The 14,402-nt window shown below is 41.4% G+C and overlaps 1 protein-coding gene across 2 annotated transcripts in view; it reads left to right on the plus strand.

Moving 5' to 3' along the window:
* The window catches only part of LOC118006424 (excitatory amino acid transporter 1), a 78,976-nt gene extending 65,527 nt beyond the window's left edge, over window positions 1-13,449 (plus strand). For both annotated transcript variants that reach the window (XM_034999081.1, XM_034999082.1), the window contains 5 exons: window positions 2,384-2,676; window positions 5,294-5,527; window positions 6,099-6,293; window positions 9,256-9,390; window positions 11,212-13,449. In XM_034999081.1, coding sequence (XP_034854972.1) covers window positions 2,384-2,676; window positions 5,294-5,527; window positions 6,099-6,293; window positions 9,256-9,390; window positions 11,212-11,416 — 1,062 coding nt within the window. In that variant the 3' untranslated portion in view covers window positions 11,417-13,449. The remainder of the gene's footprint in view (window positions 1-2,383; window positions 2,677-5,293; window positions 5,528-6,098; window positions 6,294-9,255; window positions 9,391-11,211) is intronic.
* The last annotated feature ends 953 nt before the right edge of the window (window positions 13,450-14,402 follow it).

Genomic DNA, 14,402 nt, shown 5'->3' on the forward strand with positions numbered 1-14,402 from the left:
TTCCCCTCCTGCTATCTTCTTCTTTTTTTTTTTTAACATATAATGTATTATTTATTTCAGAGGTACAGGTCTGTGATTCAACAGTCTTACACAATTCACAGCGCTCACCATAGCACATACCCTCCCCAGTGTTATCGACTATTTTTAATAGGTAATCCGTGCACACACTGCAAAATTCAAACAGAATCCTTTCTTTTAAAAAAAAAAAAAGTCTAAGAAGCCAAAATCAAACTTTCTTTATTCAAAACCTGCAATAACCATAAATAATAAACCCCTTTCAATCCAACCAGCCAACCCCAGCACCATGGGGCTGACTATTCTACTTAGTCAGTTGGCACTGGGCAACATCAAAAATGCTGATTTCTAGCAGCACTGGGGAAAGTGCTGACTCGAGCAGATTTATTGTATTTGGTTTTGGACTGCATTTACAGGATTTTGAAAGGGAAGCAAATGTATCCTCCCAGATCTATTTGTCTTAGACCAGAATGCAAATGAGGTTGCAATTTCTGTAGGCTACAAACTGTGTCTAAGGGGAAAGAGTTAGAGCCATAGGAAAGGCTAATCAGGATGGGAAATCTACCCTAGACAATCCATAAAATGCCTAAAGCATCCCAATGAAATAGAGATTTGAGAGTTGACTGGAACAGGAGACCAAAACGGGCCAGTTTCTTTGTTATTTAGAATTACCAGCAGTATCAGTGATTGTTCAGGGATGTGTCCATAGTATTGACAGCTGGCCATGTCCTTGTTTGAGAGTGGTTGTTTCCCACTGGACAAAAAGGTCTCCCATTCACTCTTGGTAGAGAAATGGCCCAGCACTTCATGTACAGCTGCGCGTTCTTCCCATAGACTGTAGATCCAGTCAACATCCGTACATCATTACTCTCTGATCCTTTACTACTATCAACATAAAGGCTAGGAATTCTACTCTCATTAAAATCATAAATGGATGGGCTTAACTGTTTTATATGGTCACAGTTATATACTCTGCGTCTTCTGTCTGGGACATCTATGCAGAAGCTGTTGGGAAAGGACTAACTTGAGTAAGAAGAGAAATTCCTTTATAGACTTGAGAATTGGGTTGTTGTCCTCAACTATTAATCAAGCATCTATTGATATTATCAGAAATGCCTTGATATTGTCAGAAATGCCTTGAAGACCATTGTTTTTGGATTTTAATTTTTTTTAATTTCACTATTTTTTAATACTAGTATACTAGAATTAGTATATGTATAACATATACAATAAATATGTATGTATATATATAAATAACTAAATCTAGTTAACATACAGTGTTATATTAATTTCAGGTATACTATATAGTGATTCAACAGTTCTATACATTATTCAGTGCTCATCATGATAAGTGTACTCTTTAATTCCCATCACCTATTGCCCCCATCTCTTATCCCCTCCCACCCCCTCCTCTGATAACCATCTGTTTGTTCTCTATAGCTAAGAGTCTGTTTCTTGGTTTGTCTCTGTCTCTTTTTTTTTCCTTTGTTTGTTTCTTAAATTCCACATATGAGTGAAATCATATGGTATCTGTCTTTCTCTGACTTATTTTGCTTAGCATTATACTCTCTAGATCCATCCATGTTATTGCAAATGGCAAGATTTCATTCTTTTCATGGCTGAATAATATTCCATTGTGTGGAATCTTCTTTATCCATTCATCTACTGATGGACACTTGGGTTGCTTCCATAATTTGGCTATTGTAGATAATGCTGTTATAAACATAGGGGTGCATAGGGGGGTTTTAAATTTTTAATATTCACTGAAATCTCCAGCTAAGTCTAGTCCCCGAAGGGCTTTGTCACTGAGCACCATTAACCAACCTTAGTGTAGTACTTTAAAATTTACAAGGTATTCTCATATATTATGCTTAATTTAATCATTACAACAACCCTATGAGGTAGAACCACTGTGGTTATTTCTGTTTCACAGATGTAAGACCAAAATGGTGTTTGGTGATTTGTCCATGATCCCATAGCATGATCCTATAGATAGTAAAGGGACTATGTGAATATTTGGATTTACAGTTTTTTAAAAGCCCATTTTAGCCATTTTATTAGGATTTCAGAAGAAAGCAAAAGCACATGTGTATGTTTAGTTCAGACTCTTCTTAGTGCAGACTCTTCAACCAGATACCTCTTTCCTGTTATGTATGATTTGTCTTGTATTTGAGTGTGTGTCTGTCTATCTGTGCTGAGGAAGTAGTAGAGGTTTGTCACAGATTAGATAGATGCTAGATACCTTCTATAACACTATTCTCTGAATGCAAGGTAATGTATATCATTAGAGAAAATTTGGACAACAGGCAAGTAAAAAGAAGAAAACAAAAATCACCTCTAATCCCTGTTGTGCCTTTTCTTTTTTAAGTTTAAAACCAACTATGAGAAGAGGAGCTTTAAAGTGCCCATGCAGTCCAATGAAACGCTCATGGGCGCCGTGATAAACAATGTGTCAGAGGCCATGGAGACTCTTACAAGGATCACAGAGGAGTTGGTCCCAGTTCCAGGGTCTGTGAATGGGGTCAATGCCCTGGGACTAGTTGTCTTCTCCATGTGCTTTGGATTTGTGATTGGCAACATGAAAGAGCAGGGGCAAGCCCTGAGAGAGTTCTTTGATTCTCTTAACGAAGCCATCATGAGATTGGTAGCAGTAATAATGTGGTACGTATTTCCATTGCCTATATACACTGTATACAGATGCTTATTGCCATCAACATGGGTTCCGTACTGAGGAAGATGCCACCAGGCAGGATAGCCAATGGCAACAATCTCACTTGGGTAAGCACAAGAAAATCAATGATTTTCAGGGCCTGTAGTAGCCTTGGATCCCATCTGCAAGCCGTTCTTAGTAAGTTTGCCTCCTTGTTCTTACAAGGTGTCTACTCCTTTACTCCAGGGCTGGTGGGATACCATTCCTCATTCCTTCATTCTATATCTGTTTAGTTATAAGTGTCTACTCTATACCAGGAGTACAATGCCATGCCCTCTGGACATAGCAATGAAGAAAACAGACAAGGATGTCCTGGAACTTATAGTCTTTTAAGGGATATAGAAAAATAAACAAATCAACCAAATGCTTTAGTAACAAGTGCTGTGAAAAAAATAAATAAAACAGCAGATTTTATTTTATGTGATGTGATAAAAAGTGACTAGGGAGGAAGGACAAAATTTGCTTGGATTTTGGCCTCTGAGGAGGTGATTTTTTTGCTAAGATCTGAAATGACTAGGAGAAACTAGCCACACAAAGAGCCAAGAGAAGAGCATTCGCAGTAGAGGGCAAAGCAGACCTAGAGGCCCCCTTGACCATCAGAAAAAGATCTCCTCTCCTCCGTTTTTAGCCCTGAGAAAGAAATGTAAAATCATGGCAGTCCTGCTGCCTGCCTGAGGGACTCATGGGAAGTGTTATAGAATGCCAATCCACAAGTCATAACAAAACTTCCTTCAAATAAAGTTGAGAGGAGAGCACAAAGGAAAAGACTAAATTCACAGAGGAACATTGACCTTGGAAAGTAAATTCTCGCCAGCTGGGAGAGAACCCTTTGATTGGTTTAGGCCTCATGTGGGGGTTGCTTTCCCTTTATCCTTTATTTCTAATCCAGACTCCTTCTTGGCACTGGAAGGAGGAAGGCATCCATTTCTAGGAAAAGCACTCACCAACATGATTAAAAATATCCTTTGTCTTTATGGCCACCAAAGCCCAGAGAAATCCATTTTTCAGGAGCTTGTACGAGGTGGATATGAACTTGGGCACGAAGGCTGATCAGAATGTGATCTCCACAGGAGCCCTCGGTTGAAATCCTGGGGCCCCTCCTTTGAAATCCTGGCAGAGCTGAAAGTGGACATTTATCTTCATATTATTAAAATGCCTCCACCTTTCACCTCTTTTATGAAAGAAACCCATTCAAGGCTGCTGAATGAACCTCACATATAGCTTTTCAAGCTGTACATTCGCCTGCACATTCAATGTTGAGTTATTACTTTTCTGAAAACAGGTAGTCTTATAATTTCCTGGCCTGTGTTTTGAAAGGACTTTTAAAAAGAAGCATTGTGTTTTCAACTTGAAATAAGACCTCCACAGTTCCCAGCAGACCCTTCTCCTTAAGGGTGATTGGCCCCTCTGTTTTTGGTAACATGAGTTTGGTTGTGCTTTATTGTGCACGTCAGACAAAGGGAGTTGAAAGCGGGGCAGAGGGACCTTTATGCAACAAAGGTTGTCATACCTACGAGTTATTTTGTGTCTCAGTTGTTCCTTCTTGCCAGTCTGCGGGGGGGAAGATCACAAATGTCAGTAGCAGCCTGTGGGTGATAATTACTTAATTAGAACACCCATAACCTGATCGTGGTAGTATGTACATGCACATTATTAATTTTAGTAGCTTTGAATTTATTATACAGTTGCCTTCAATCTATGGCAAATGGTACTAGTTTTCCATTTGCACCATATCATAAAATTTATTCTTCTTTTTTTTCTTTTTCTTAAGTGAGCGAGAGAGAGTGAAAGAGAAGGAGCATGGGAGAAGGGCAGAGGGAGAGAAAGAAGCAGGCTCCCCCTTGAGCAGGGAGCCCAACTCAGGGCTCGATCACAGGACCCTGAGATCATGACCTGAGCCAAAGGCAGACGCTTAACCAATTGAGCCACCAAGCTCCCCCCATAAAATTTATTCTTAGAGTAAATTTATTTAAGAGTTGATTTGAAGACTGATGCTAAGTAATATTGTAAGTGGTGTGTAATGTGGGGAAAAAATAATAAAAGCAGACTTTGATTAAGAACGATGACTACAAATCTAAAACACTGAAATGGCATTGTGTGCATCTTGCTTTAACTTGAAAATCAGCTCTGATGTGGGAAATGCTTCTAAAAGTCTGGATATTGGTTCAGTGGATTCTGGCTGTTCCGGGTACTTAGAAGGAGAACAAAAGGCAGGGGGAGTTGGGTGGCATCTGAGGACCACAAAAGTGACCCAGGTGGGGTGAAAGGAGAGTGATCTAGAAAAAGAGGTGAGTTTTAAAACGTCCGTACCAGTCTTTTTTCATAGGCTCAGGAGAAAGAAAAAAAAAAATTGTGACCCTAGAGAAATTCTGAGTGAGAGGAAAGCCTTATTATGTGCTATTTATATTTTTAAAAGAACTTCACAGTTTCTGCAAGTTCTGATAGCATCCTGGGTACAAAAAGTTTGGCAATCAACTCTCTCTCATGTTTTCTTGCCACTTGGTAGCTTCTGTGGAATAGCTCGTTGGAAATCAGACTTCCAACCGTGCGTGTGTTGCTTCTACATAGGTACGCCCCTCTGGGCATCCTCTTCCTGATTGCAGGGAAAATTGTTGAGATGGAAGACATGGGAGTGATTGGGGGGCAGCTTGCCATGTACACGGTGACCGTCATCGTTGGCTTGCTCATTCACGCCGTCATTGTCTTGCCCCTCCTCTACTTCTTGGTAACGCGGAAGAACCCTTGGGTTTTTATCGGAGGGTTGCTGCAAGCACTCATCACAGCTCTTGGAACCTCCTCCAGGTAGGGATGTACATATGTGTGGTTTACCCCTATCAGAAAATGTATCTCAAACTTAACTGTGATCCAGAATCCTGTAGTGGTGGTGAGGGGCGGGGCGGGGGTTGGGGGGAGGGAATGATTCTGGGTTTCAAACTTCAGGGCATATGAATTGGTATTTTCACGCAGGTGCTCATCAGACCTAGTTGGGATTCAGGGAATGGTTGGCTGTATACCCTTTGGGGAGACAAATGGAAATCAGCTATTCCTTTCCTGCCCACTGTCATCTCTCTCTTCCAGCTGACCTGTGCCTGAGGGAAAGATGACAGAGTCCCTCGGCGCAGGTGTGGGGAGAGGGGAATAATCACAAACGATGCCTCACGGAAGAACCCAGGAGCAGGAGAGCTGCCAAATAACCCAGGGAGGCAACCCACGCACTCCTAATCCTGTTCCTCTATTTATACAAGTGCTGACTTAGTTCCCTTTAAATTAGGACATGGGAGAGGAAGGAACTCTGTCCGAAATACCAAACACGTAGTCATGGTCTGAAAGATCTGGACAGTCAGCTGACACGCCCTTTTTTAACCATTCTCAGTTCTGCTACCCTACCCATCACCTTCAAGTGCTTGGAGGAAAACAATGGTGTGGACAAACGTGTCACCAGATTCGTGCTCCCAGTGGGGGCCACCATTAACATGGATGGGACCGCCCTCTACGAGGCTTTGGCTGCCATTTTCATTGCTCAAGTTAACAACTTTGAGCTGAACTTTGGACAGATCATTACAATCAGGTATGAAGAAAGTTCTACACATATTCTTAAGAATGACTTTAAATGAGATGGTGATCGGGGATTGGATGAAGAAACTGTTTGGAAAGGGGATCAAACCTAAACAGGAGGTTGGGGGTTTGTGGCAATAGATTTATTTTTGATATTTAGATATTTTTATTCATTTTTTAAAATTACAGATATATATATTTATTAATAATGAAATTCTAATAATATAGAAATGTAGAAGTTAAAAAAATGTGCTTGCCTGCCACCATCACCCCCCATCTTTCTGTAGGTCACCACTGTTAATGTTTGGGGTATAAAGAACTTTTCCTACACCTAGACACACACACTCTTTTTGTATAATTAATGTAATCATGCCATACGCACTGCTTGTTGCTGGATTGACTTATCAATATACCATCGATAAAACATCTAGCTCTTTCCTTTTAGAATCTACAGAATACATAGTATGGATATTTCTTTTTAAAAAAATGTTAGATTATACTTCAGTTTTAAAAGGTATTAAGATATGTTAGCTTTTATTGCCAGTATTAAAAAATTAAGATACAGGGTGCCTGGGCGGCTCAGTCGGTTAAGCGTCTGCCTTCAGCTCAGGTCATGATCCCAGGATCCTGGGTTCAAGCCCCACACGGGGCTCCCCACTCAGCAGATAGCCTGCTTCTCCCTCTCCCTCTGCTGCTCCCCCTACTTGTGTTCTCTCTCTGTCAAATAAATAAATAAAATCTTTCAAAAAAAATTAAAATACACTTGAAAAACTGGATTAACATTTTCTCTTAGGTTAATTTTTGAGGCAGTATAAAATAGATAAGAGACCCCATTGACAAGTTGAGAATTTTATTTCTGTGGACTGCTTTTTTAACTATTATATTTGAGGTGTCTAGTGAAAGGTGTCTAGTGAAAGGTAATTTTCCTTTCCATACTTTCCCCTAATTTTTTAGTTTCCTTCTCCAAAGGCAGCCACTGTTGCTTGCTAATTTCTTTTATATTCTTCTGGAGATAGCCTGCGCATATGCATGTGTATATGCGATTATAATCCCCTGTTTTTGCTTACTGAAAGTCAGTTATGCACAATAGGCCAATAAGTAAGTGTAAGGGAGACTTTAAGCCTCACAAGCCAGATCAGACTTTGTTCTTCTCTGTGTGTGTGTGTGTGTGTGTGTTTAATTATTATTAGCAATTTATTTTGGATATCAAAATAAGTCAGGTTTTTTCACAACTCTTTATTATAAAAATTATCTTACAAATGGGAAAGTTGAAATAATATTACAACAAACATCTACCTAGATCCAACAACTGATAACATTTTACCATTTTTGCTTTTTTCTTTCTCTCCCTTCATTACATTTTACGTGTACATAGTCCAACATGCATCTCCTGAGAATAAGAATCATTTTTTACAAAACCACAATAGTAAGATTCTTTAAAATACTTCCAGAATAATTTCCCCAGTTGCCCCAAAATTGCCTTTTACAACTCTTTCCCCTAGACCAAGATAAAATCCAGATTTTTGGCTTGCATTTGGTTTTCATGTCACTTTAGTCTAGTTTTAAGCTCTGTCAATCCCCCCACTTTGTGTGTGTGTGTATGTGTACCTATATGTTTATGTAGAAATAAGTTATGTTAGACTCTGTATATATGCTTTGACTTATTAGAAAATAATAATAGCTGTAGGATGCATTATGATATTTAAAAATGAGGCTGATCACGGCCAGACGTGACTGGTCTGAGGGTTCTGGGAGCCCTGAGCACAGTCTAGCTACACTGGGGCTGGGAGATCAATATCTCAGCTGACCATAACCTATTCTTGGGCATACCTTGGTGTACTGGGTTGAAAAGCCCTGAGTTATAAAAAAGGCTCAGTTGCATGTGTCAGAGCAAAATATTATAATAACAGTAAGAGTGACTTTCTTTCTCAAAGCTCTCAAGGCTGGTAGGTGTTTTATACAGTGTAAGGGACCCAGGCTTTGATTCCAATATTCCTGAGGTATTACCCTCATCCAAAAGGTCCAGATGGCTTATCACCACCTTCAAATCCTAGCCACTGAGAAGCGGAAGAGGGCACAGTCTGCAAGGCACTTGATCACCTTCATCCATATCTCATTGGCCAGAATTTAGTCTAAGCTCCAAGGGAGGCTGGGAAATGTAGTCTTCATTCTGGGCAGCCATGGACCAGCTAAACATTCTAGTACCATAGAAGAGGAACAATATAAAAAAAATAAAAATTAAAAAAATAATAAAAAAAAAAAAGAAGAGGAACAATATAAGGGAACCATAATAGTCTCTTCTACAGACTTACTTTTATTAATTCTACTTTATACCTAGGTAATATTTTACTCTCTATAAAACATTTTCACATTCTCACATCAGACTATATCAAATAGGTATTTAACAGAGTCCCAGACAAGGTTGTGTGCCTTACAAACCGGGTCTACACTGCCTCCCTAAAAAATATTTACAGTGGTACAGAACTTTGTTCATAAATCATTTTGCTTTAGAATTAATATATTTAATTTTTTTCCTGACCACATGAATCATACAAGTTCGGTTTCTGTACAATCCTCTACTTGCCTAGAGGAATTACAGGAAACAAATTGTTATTGTAGCAATACAGTATTTTAGACCCTATAAAATATTTTCGGGTATGCGAAAAAGTCTGTTAGCCCCAGTGCCTTCATTTAAAAATGGCTACAATAATAGGACCGACTTCCTAAGGGTTGTGGTGAGGATCAAAGGAGGGAAGGCAGGCTTAGCATATCAGAGGGCACCTAATAAGCCCGCGATACATGCTAGTGTTAGCTCAGTGGGGTTTTTCCACAGTCTCCTTGAAACTTTTCCGAAGCGTATGGTCTTCTGTTGCCTCGGCAAGTCGGACCCCGGCGCCGCCGTCGTGCTTCGCCGGCGTACTCTCTGTCGGGGGCGCGCGTACGAATGTTTTATGTTTTGGAACTTCTTTTAACAGCATCACAGCCACAGCTGCCAGTATTGGGGCAGCAGGGATCCCTCAGGCGGGCCTGGTCACCATGGTCATCGTGCTGACGTCTGTGGGCCTGCCCACCGACGACATCACGCTCATCATCGCCGTGGACTGGTTCCTGTGAGTCAGCTCGGACTGCCTTCCGGCTTGCTGTCCCAAGCGTCCCCCCCCCGGTATTCCAGGGTGCCAGGCAGCTCGGCCCACCTGCCCAAAAGGCTCCTCCAAGAGGGGCAGCGTGGCTGGCGATTAAATTGTCTTCGCCACCTAGTCCCTGCCCTTGTCTAGAGACCGAGGCGCGGACGCCACGCGCGCACGCCCTCAGCAGCCCGTGGGGCACATCTGGCAACCACCCTTCTCACTGCACAGAGCCATTCAGCGACTGGGAAACGGGCCGTCTGCAAAGCCAACATAATCAGCCAGGCATTTTCTGAATTGCACAACACATCCCCACGGTGGCCAGAGCAGAACGACAGGCCTCACACGCTGGCTCAGGCCCTCCTCCTTGGGCCTCCCGTTCCAAGGGCGTAAATGCAGCACAGATGTTCCCATCTGAACCCGGCAGGGAGAGGGACAGCCGTGCGGTGGGAAGAGCACTAGCGTCATTAAGTAGAATTGACTTTGGGCTCTGGGGAATGTTCCAAGAAAGGCACCCTCCATCCCCTCAGACCCTAATCTCGAAGGCCCATCCCTCTTCCATGTTCTCCTCGCCCTTCTAGCTGACATCTTTTCTCTCATAAATTCCCTTTCACTTGCAAAAAAGTTTTCCACCGGATGCCCAAAGTGAATGCCTAGAAGGCTCCAGTAGGTGCTGGGGTCAACTGTATGTTGCCTTCACTGGAAGGATTATGAAGAGTTGACGGGTGTGCTCGGGGAACGATAAGTGGGAGGAGGGTAATCAGTTGAGAGCATGAGTCCCACAGTCACTTGGATCTGTGTTTGCGTCCCAGCCCTGGGTGACGTTGGGCAGGTTCCCCAGCCATCCTAGTTTCCTGCTCTGTAACATGGAAATGATAATGCCATCCACCTCCCCGTGCTGCTTGAGGATTACGTGCAGCGATGCCTGGCATTCAGCCCACTGTTGGGCCACAGTCAGCACTCACCTGCCATGAGGACTGTTATAGTACAAAGTTGTGGTTCTCAAAGCTTTTAGCCTCAGGGCCCCTCTACACTTAAAAATTATCGAGGACCCAAAAAGCTTTTATCTATGTGGGTTATAGCTATCAGTAGTTATCATATTAGGAAAACAGAAATTTTTTAAATGTTAAATTCACTTAGAGGTTACAATAATAAACTCATTACATCTTAACATAGATGGCATTTTTTTTTGTGAAAAAGATATCATTTGCCAAACCAAAAATTTAGGGACAAGAACGATACCATTTTACATTTTTGGAAATCTCCTTAGTGTCTGGCTTAATTCAAGACAGCTGGTTAACTAGTCTGCATTCAGTCTGTTGTGGCATCTCTTGTGTTGTAGTCTTTGCAAAACCCCACCTAGGCATTCATCAGAAAAGGAGAATGAAATGGCCAAAACCATCTTTGCATTATTATGAAAATAGTTTTGACCTCAGGGGCCCTCGGGGGTCTCTGGATCACGCTTTGAGAATGACTGGTATAAAGGAAAGTGAATTGTAGGAAAGAGAGGCAGAGAGAAATTTTAAATAGAAGGAGAAAGGGAGGGCTCACGCCCCACTGTTGGTGCTCTAACATGACATACATACATAGTAGCTGAACATTGGTCATCTATGTGTCCTTATGACTTTCAGTAACTACTGTTATAAACATTATGTGTCTACTATGTAATGTTGCAGTTGGTGGATACACCAAGCCGAATTTTAAAAGATGCCTCTAAAGATTTAGCAGCTGGTTCAAAGTATGAGCTGAAATCACGTGATGTTCACAGAAGCCCCGTTTTTTCTGCCCCCCCCACCCCCACCCCAGGGACCGCCTCCGCACCACCACCAACGTGCTGGGAGACTCCCTCGGAGCCGGCATTGTGGAGTACTTGTCGCGACACGAACTGAAGAACCGAGACATGGAAATGGGTAATTCCGTGATCGAAGAGAATGAAATGAAGAAACCGTATCAGCTGATTGCCCAGGAAAGCGAAACTGAGAAACACATTGACAGTGAAACCAAGATGTAGACTAACACACACAAAAAATGTTTTCTTGAGCAGCAGGTGATTTGCAAACCATTGTAAAATGTTTCCATCTGTTACAACTCATTCTGTCCAGGAAGCCCCTTACCTCCCTTTTCCTGAGTACTCTGATAGGATTGGGAAGTATTCATCCAAAAGCAAGGGAGGATTTTGTGAGTCAGATCAGATCTTACAAGTTTATGTGGCACACAAAACTGTAAATGTGATTTTTTATAAGCTGAAGAGTCAAACAAATAGTGGGCTAAAACATGCTTTTAAATCAACTTTCAAAAGTTAAAAATCCTTCAGAATACAATTCAGTTTTAGTATCAAAACAACTTGATAAACTACAATCGGTTATCAATGGGAGAGTAGAAGGGTGGTTTTTTTTTCCCCCTTTCTCTTCTGATTTGCATCCTGATTTTATTAATAGCAGGGCAGCATGAATACACAGCCAGCACAGCTGTGAGGAGTCACATAAAGTGAAATTTCCATGTGGCCATGGGCAAGTTACATCTCATCTCCAGGCCTCAGTGTTCTCATCTATAAAATGAGTTGAGTTCCCTGGACGCCTTTACGGTCTGTTCTAGCCCAGAAATTCTGTGACATCATGGAAGAGACTGCCCTCTATTCCCCCTTGGAACATCCCATAGCAAGTATCATCCCATGGAGCATGGGACTTTCAGAAAGGATACTTAACTGGGAATGAACCTTTCTAAGTAGGGGAGGGATGGTTGTATGGTTTACCAGGTCCTGTGTCCAAAATGTCAGTTATGCAAGTCACCAGGCTGGAGGCCATTCCAGGAGTGGAATAATCCATGAAACTCTGCTCAGTTCTTCCCAACAGGGGAAATATTCCCTTCTTTCCTACTCTTCCCAAATGGAAGGGACTGCTCTGGGAAGGATGTCTCCCACCACTCCTCAACTGACTATAGACTTTTAGAAAGTAAAATGTAAGACTAGCAACTAGGAAGGGTGCCCACAGTCTTACTATGGAACACTAAAGAGGCGGGTAGGAAAGAATGGAGCATGGTTGACATTATAGAGAGGATTTTAAAATGCCAAGATTGTAGATCATCTTTAAGGAAGAATTTAAAACGAAGAGACTCTTTTTTTTTTTTTAACCTGAAGTGCTTTTTCTCTTCAGTTCAAAATCATCCCCCAAGGAAGTCTGCCTATCAACATAAAAGGTCACTTCTCATATATTTTTAAAAGAAGTCAAATGAATGAGCTCTCTCTCTAATAGAGGGTCCGTGAGCTGGGTGGGTGGTCTCTGATTTGAAAAGGTTTTTGACTATAATCAAAAGTTCTCAGAATGAGAGAAACAAGATATCTCTTTGTGTTGGAATTCCACTTACCAAATCATTCAAACCCTTCAGCAGGAGTGGGGCTTGGTTTTATTTTGTGTCCCTGAGAGAAATGGTAGAAGACGAATCAGTATAAAGACACTGCCACTGTGGTTCTAAGAAAAAAACCAGAAGGGGCATCAGTTGCAGGCGAGACAGCTCCCAGGTTTAGAGGAAGTTCATTTTTTACCTCCTGAGGAGTATTCATTCAAAGACCCGGAGTAGAGCTATCAGACAATATCAGCTGTGTTTGAGTTTCCAACCGAAAATGGTAAAGAGTGGACTTACTTATGCTAACAGACTGAAAATCTAGACATCCACCCTCCAATATACAATTAGAGATATTTTTTTCTATAGATCGTGAGCATTATATGTGTACAAAAGTTAACGGTAGGCTGTGGTGGAGTAACCATTTAATGCCAAGGCTCTATTTGGGAAATACACTACAAGAGTTAATGTCCATGGCCGGCATCTCGTGACACCAGTAGAGCAAAAAATTAATCGTGTCAAATTAATTCTGTTACACAGTGTGATCTTTTTTTATACTAACCATTTCTTATGGAAAACAAATCCTCTAGGATGATCCTCTTGCCAGCCCATCACAGGCTCTGCATCTGCATGCGCCCAGTGGGGACTGAGAAGCATTACTTTGTAGATGTATTTTCAATAAAGAAAAAAATTAGTTTTACATTATAATTGTGTATTTTGTTGTTATTCTTCTCCCTGAAGGAAAATCCATGTTCCATCCCTGGAAGTATTGTAGTGAGCTCAGAGCAACGCTGGGAAAGAATACCACGCAGATTTTTCTAGACGATACTAGGTAACATAGTGGAAGGACGAGCTGGGGGAACCAGTCACCAGAAAATAAGTGAGGACACATGCTCTCTCCCTGCCCAACTCCTAGAACCGGAGCCAGAAAGGAGAGTTGGTGAAGGAAGCACTTTGCTGTGTCGGCCTGCACTTACTTGTCCACATAAATTTCTCAGATAAATTGAATCATGTCCATGTGAGGATTACAAAAGGGTAACACCACCATTGGCTCTTCCAAAAAAGTAATTTCCTGCCTGGCCTTCAAATTAGGTAGATTTATCTATGTGATTTGTGCTGCCATTTGTGAAAAGAGCCAAATTAGATCTCAAGGGATGTTTCAGAAGCAGCCCCTGTGCTCGGGAACGCCTTCTATTCATAAAGAACAACTTTTGGACTACTGCTTTTCCCCTCAGGCTTTTAATAAAGAATTGGCAGACGATAATATGGAATGCCCAGGTGGAAGTTGTGTGTGGAGACTCTTTAATCTGACCCTCTCTCTACCTGTAGGCAACAGAGGAGAGGTTCTTAAGTAGGGTCTGTAAACCCTTACGTCATCCTTGTGAAGACTTGAATGAGTTTGCCTTGAAATTGTGGGGAAGGTTTTGTGTGTTTGTTTTTTTTCTGGGGTTGACGTTTTAATTTCCATCTGTTTCTCTGAAGGATTTTTTTTTTACTGAGAAAAAATATAAAACTTTATTGCAAGACTGTGAGAGACCTCAATGAATGGACAGATATGCAATATTCTTGGATAGAAAGATTTAATATCATGATGAAGTTAATGCTCACCAAACTGATCTTTAGATTCACTTATATACTTTTCAGATTCCCAAAATATT

This window comes from Mirounga leonina, unplaced genomic scaffold (genome assembly GCF_011800145.1).
Source record: "Mirounga leonina isolate KUSES-001 unplaced genomic scaffold, KU_Mleo_1.0 Mir_96, whole genome shotgun sequence".
Classification (NCBI taxonomy): Eukaryota; Metazoa; Chordata; class Mammalia; order Carnivora; family Phocidae; genus Mirounga; species Mirounga leonina.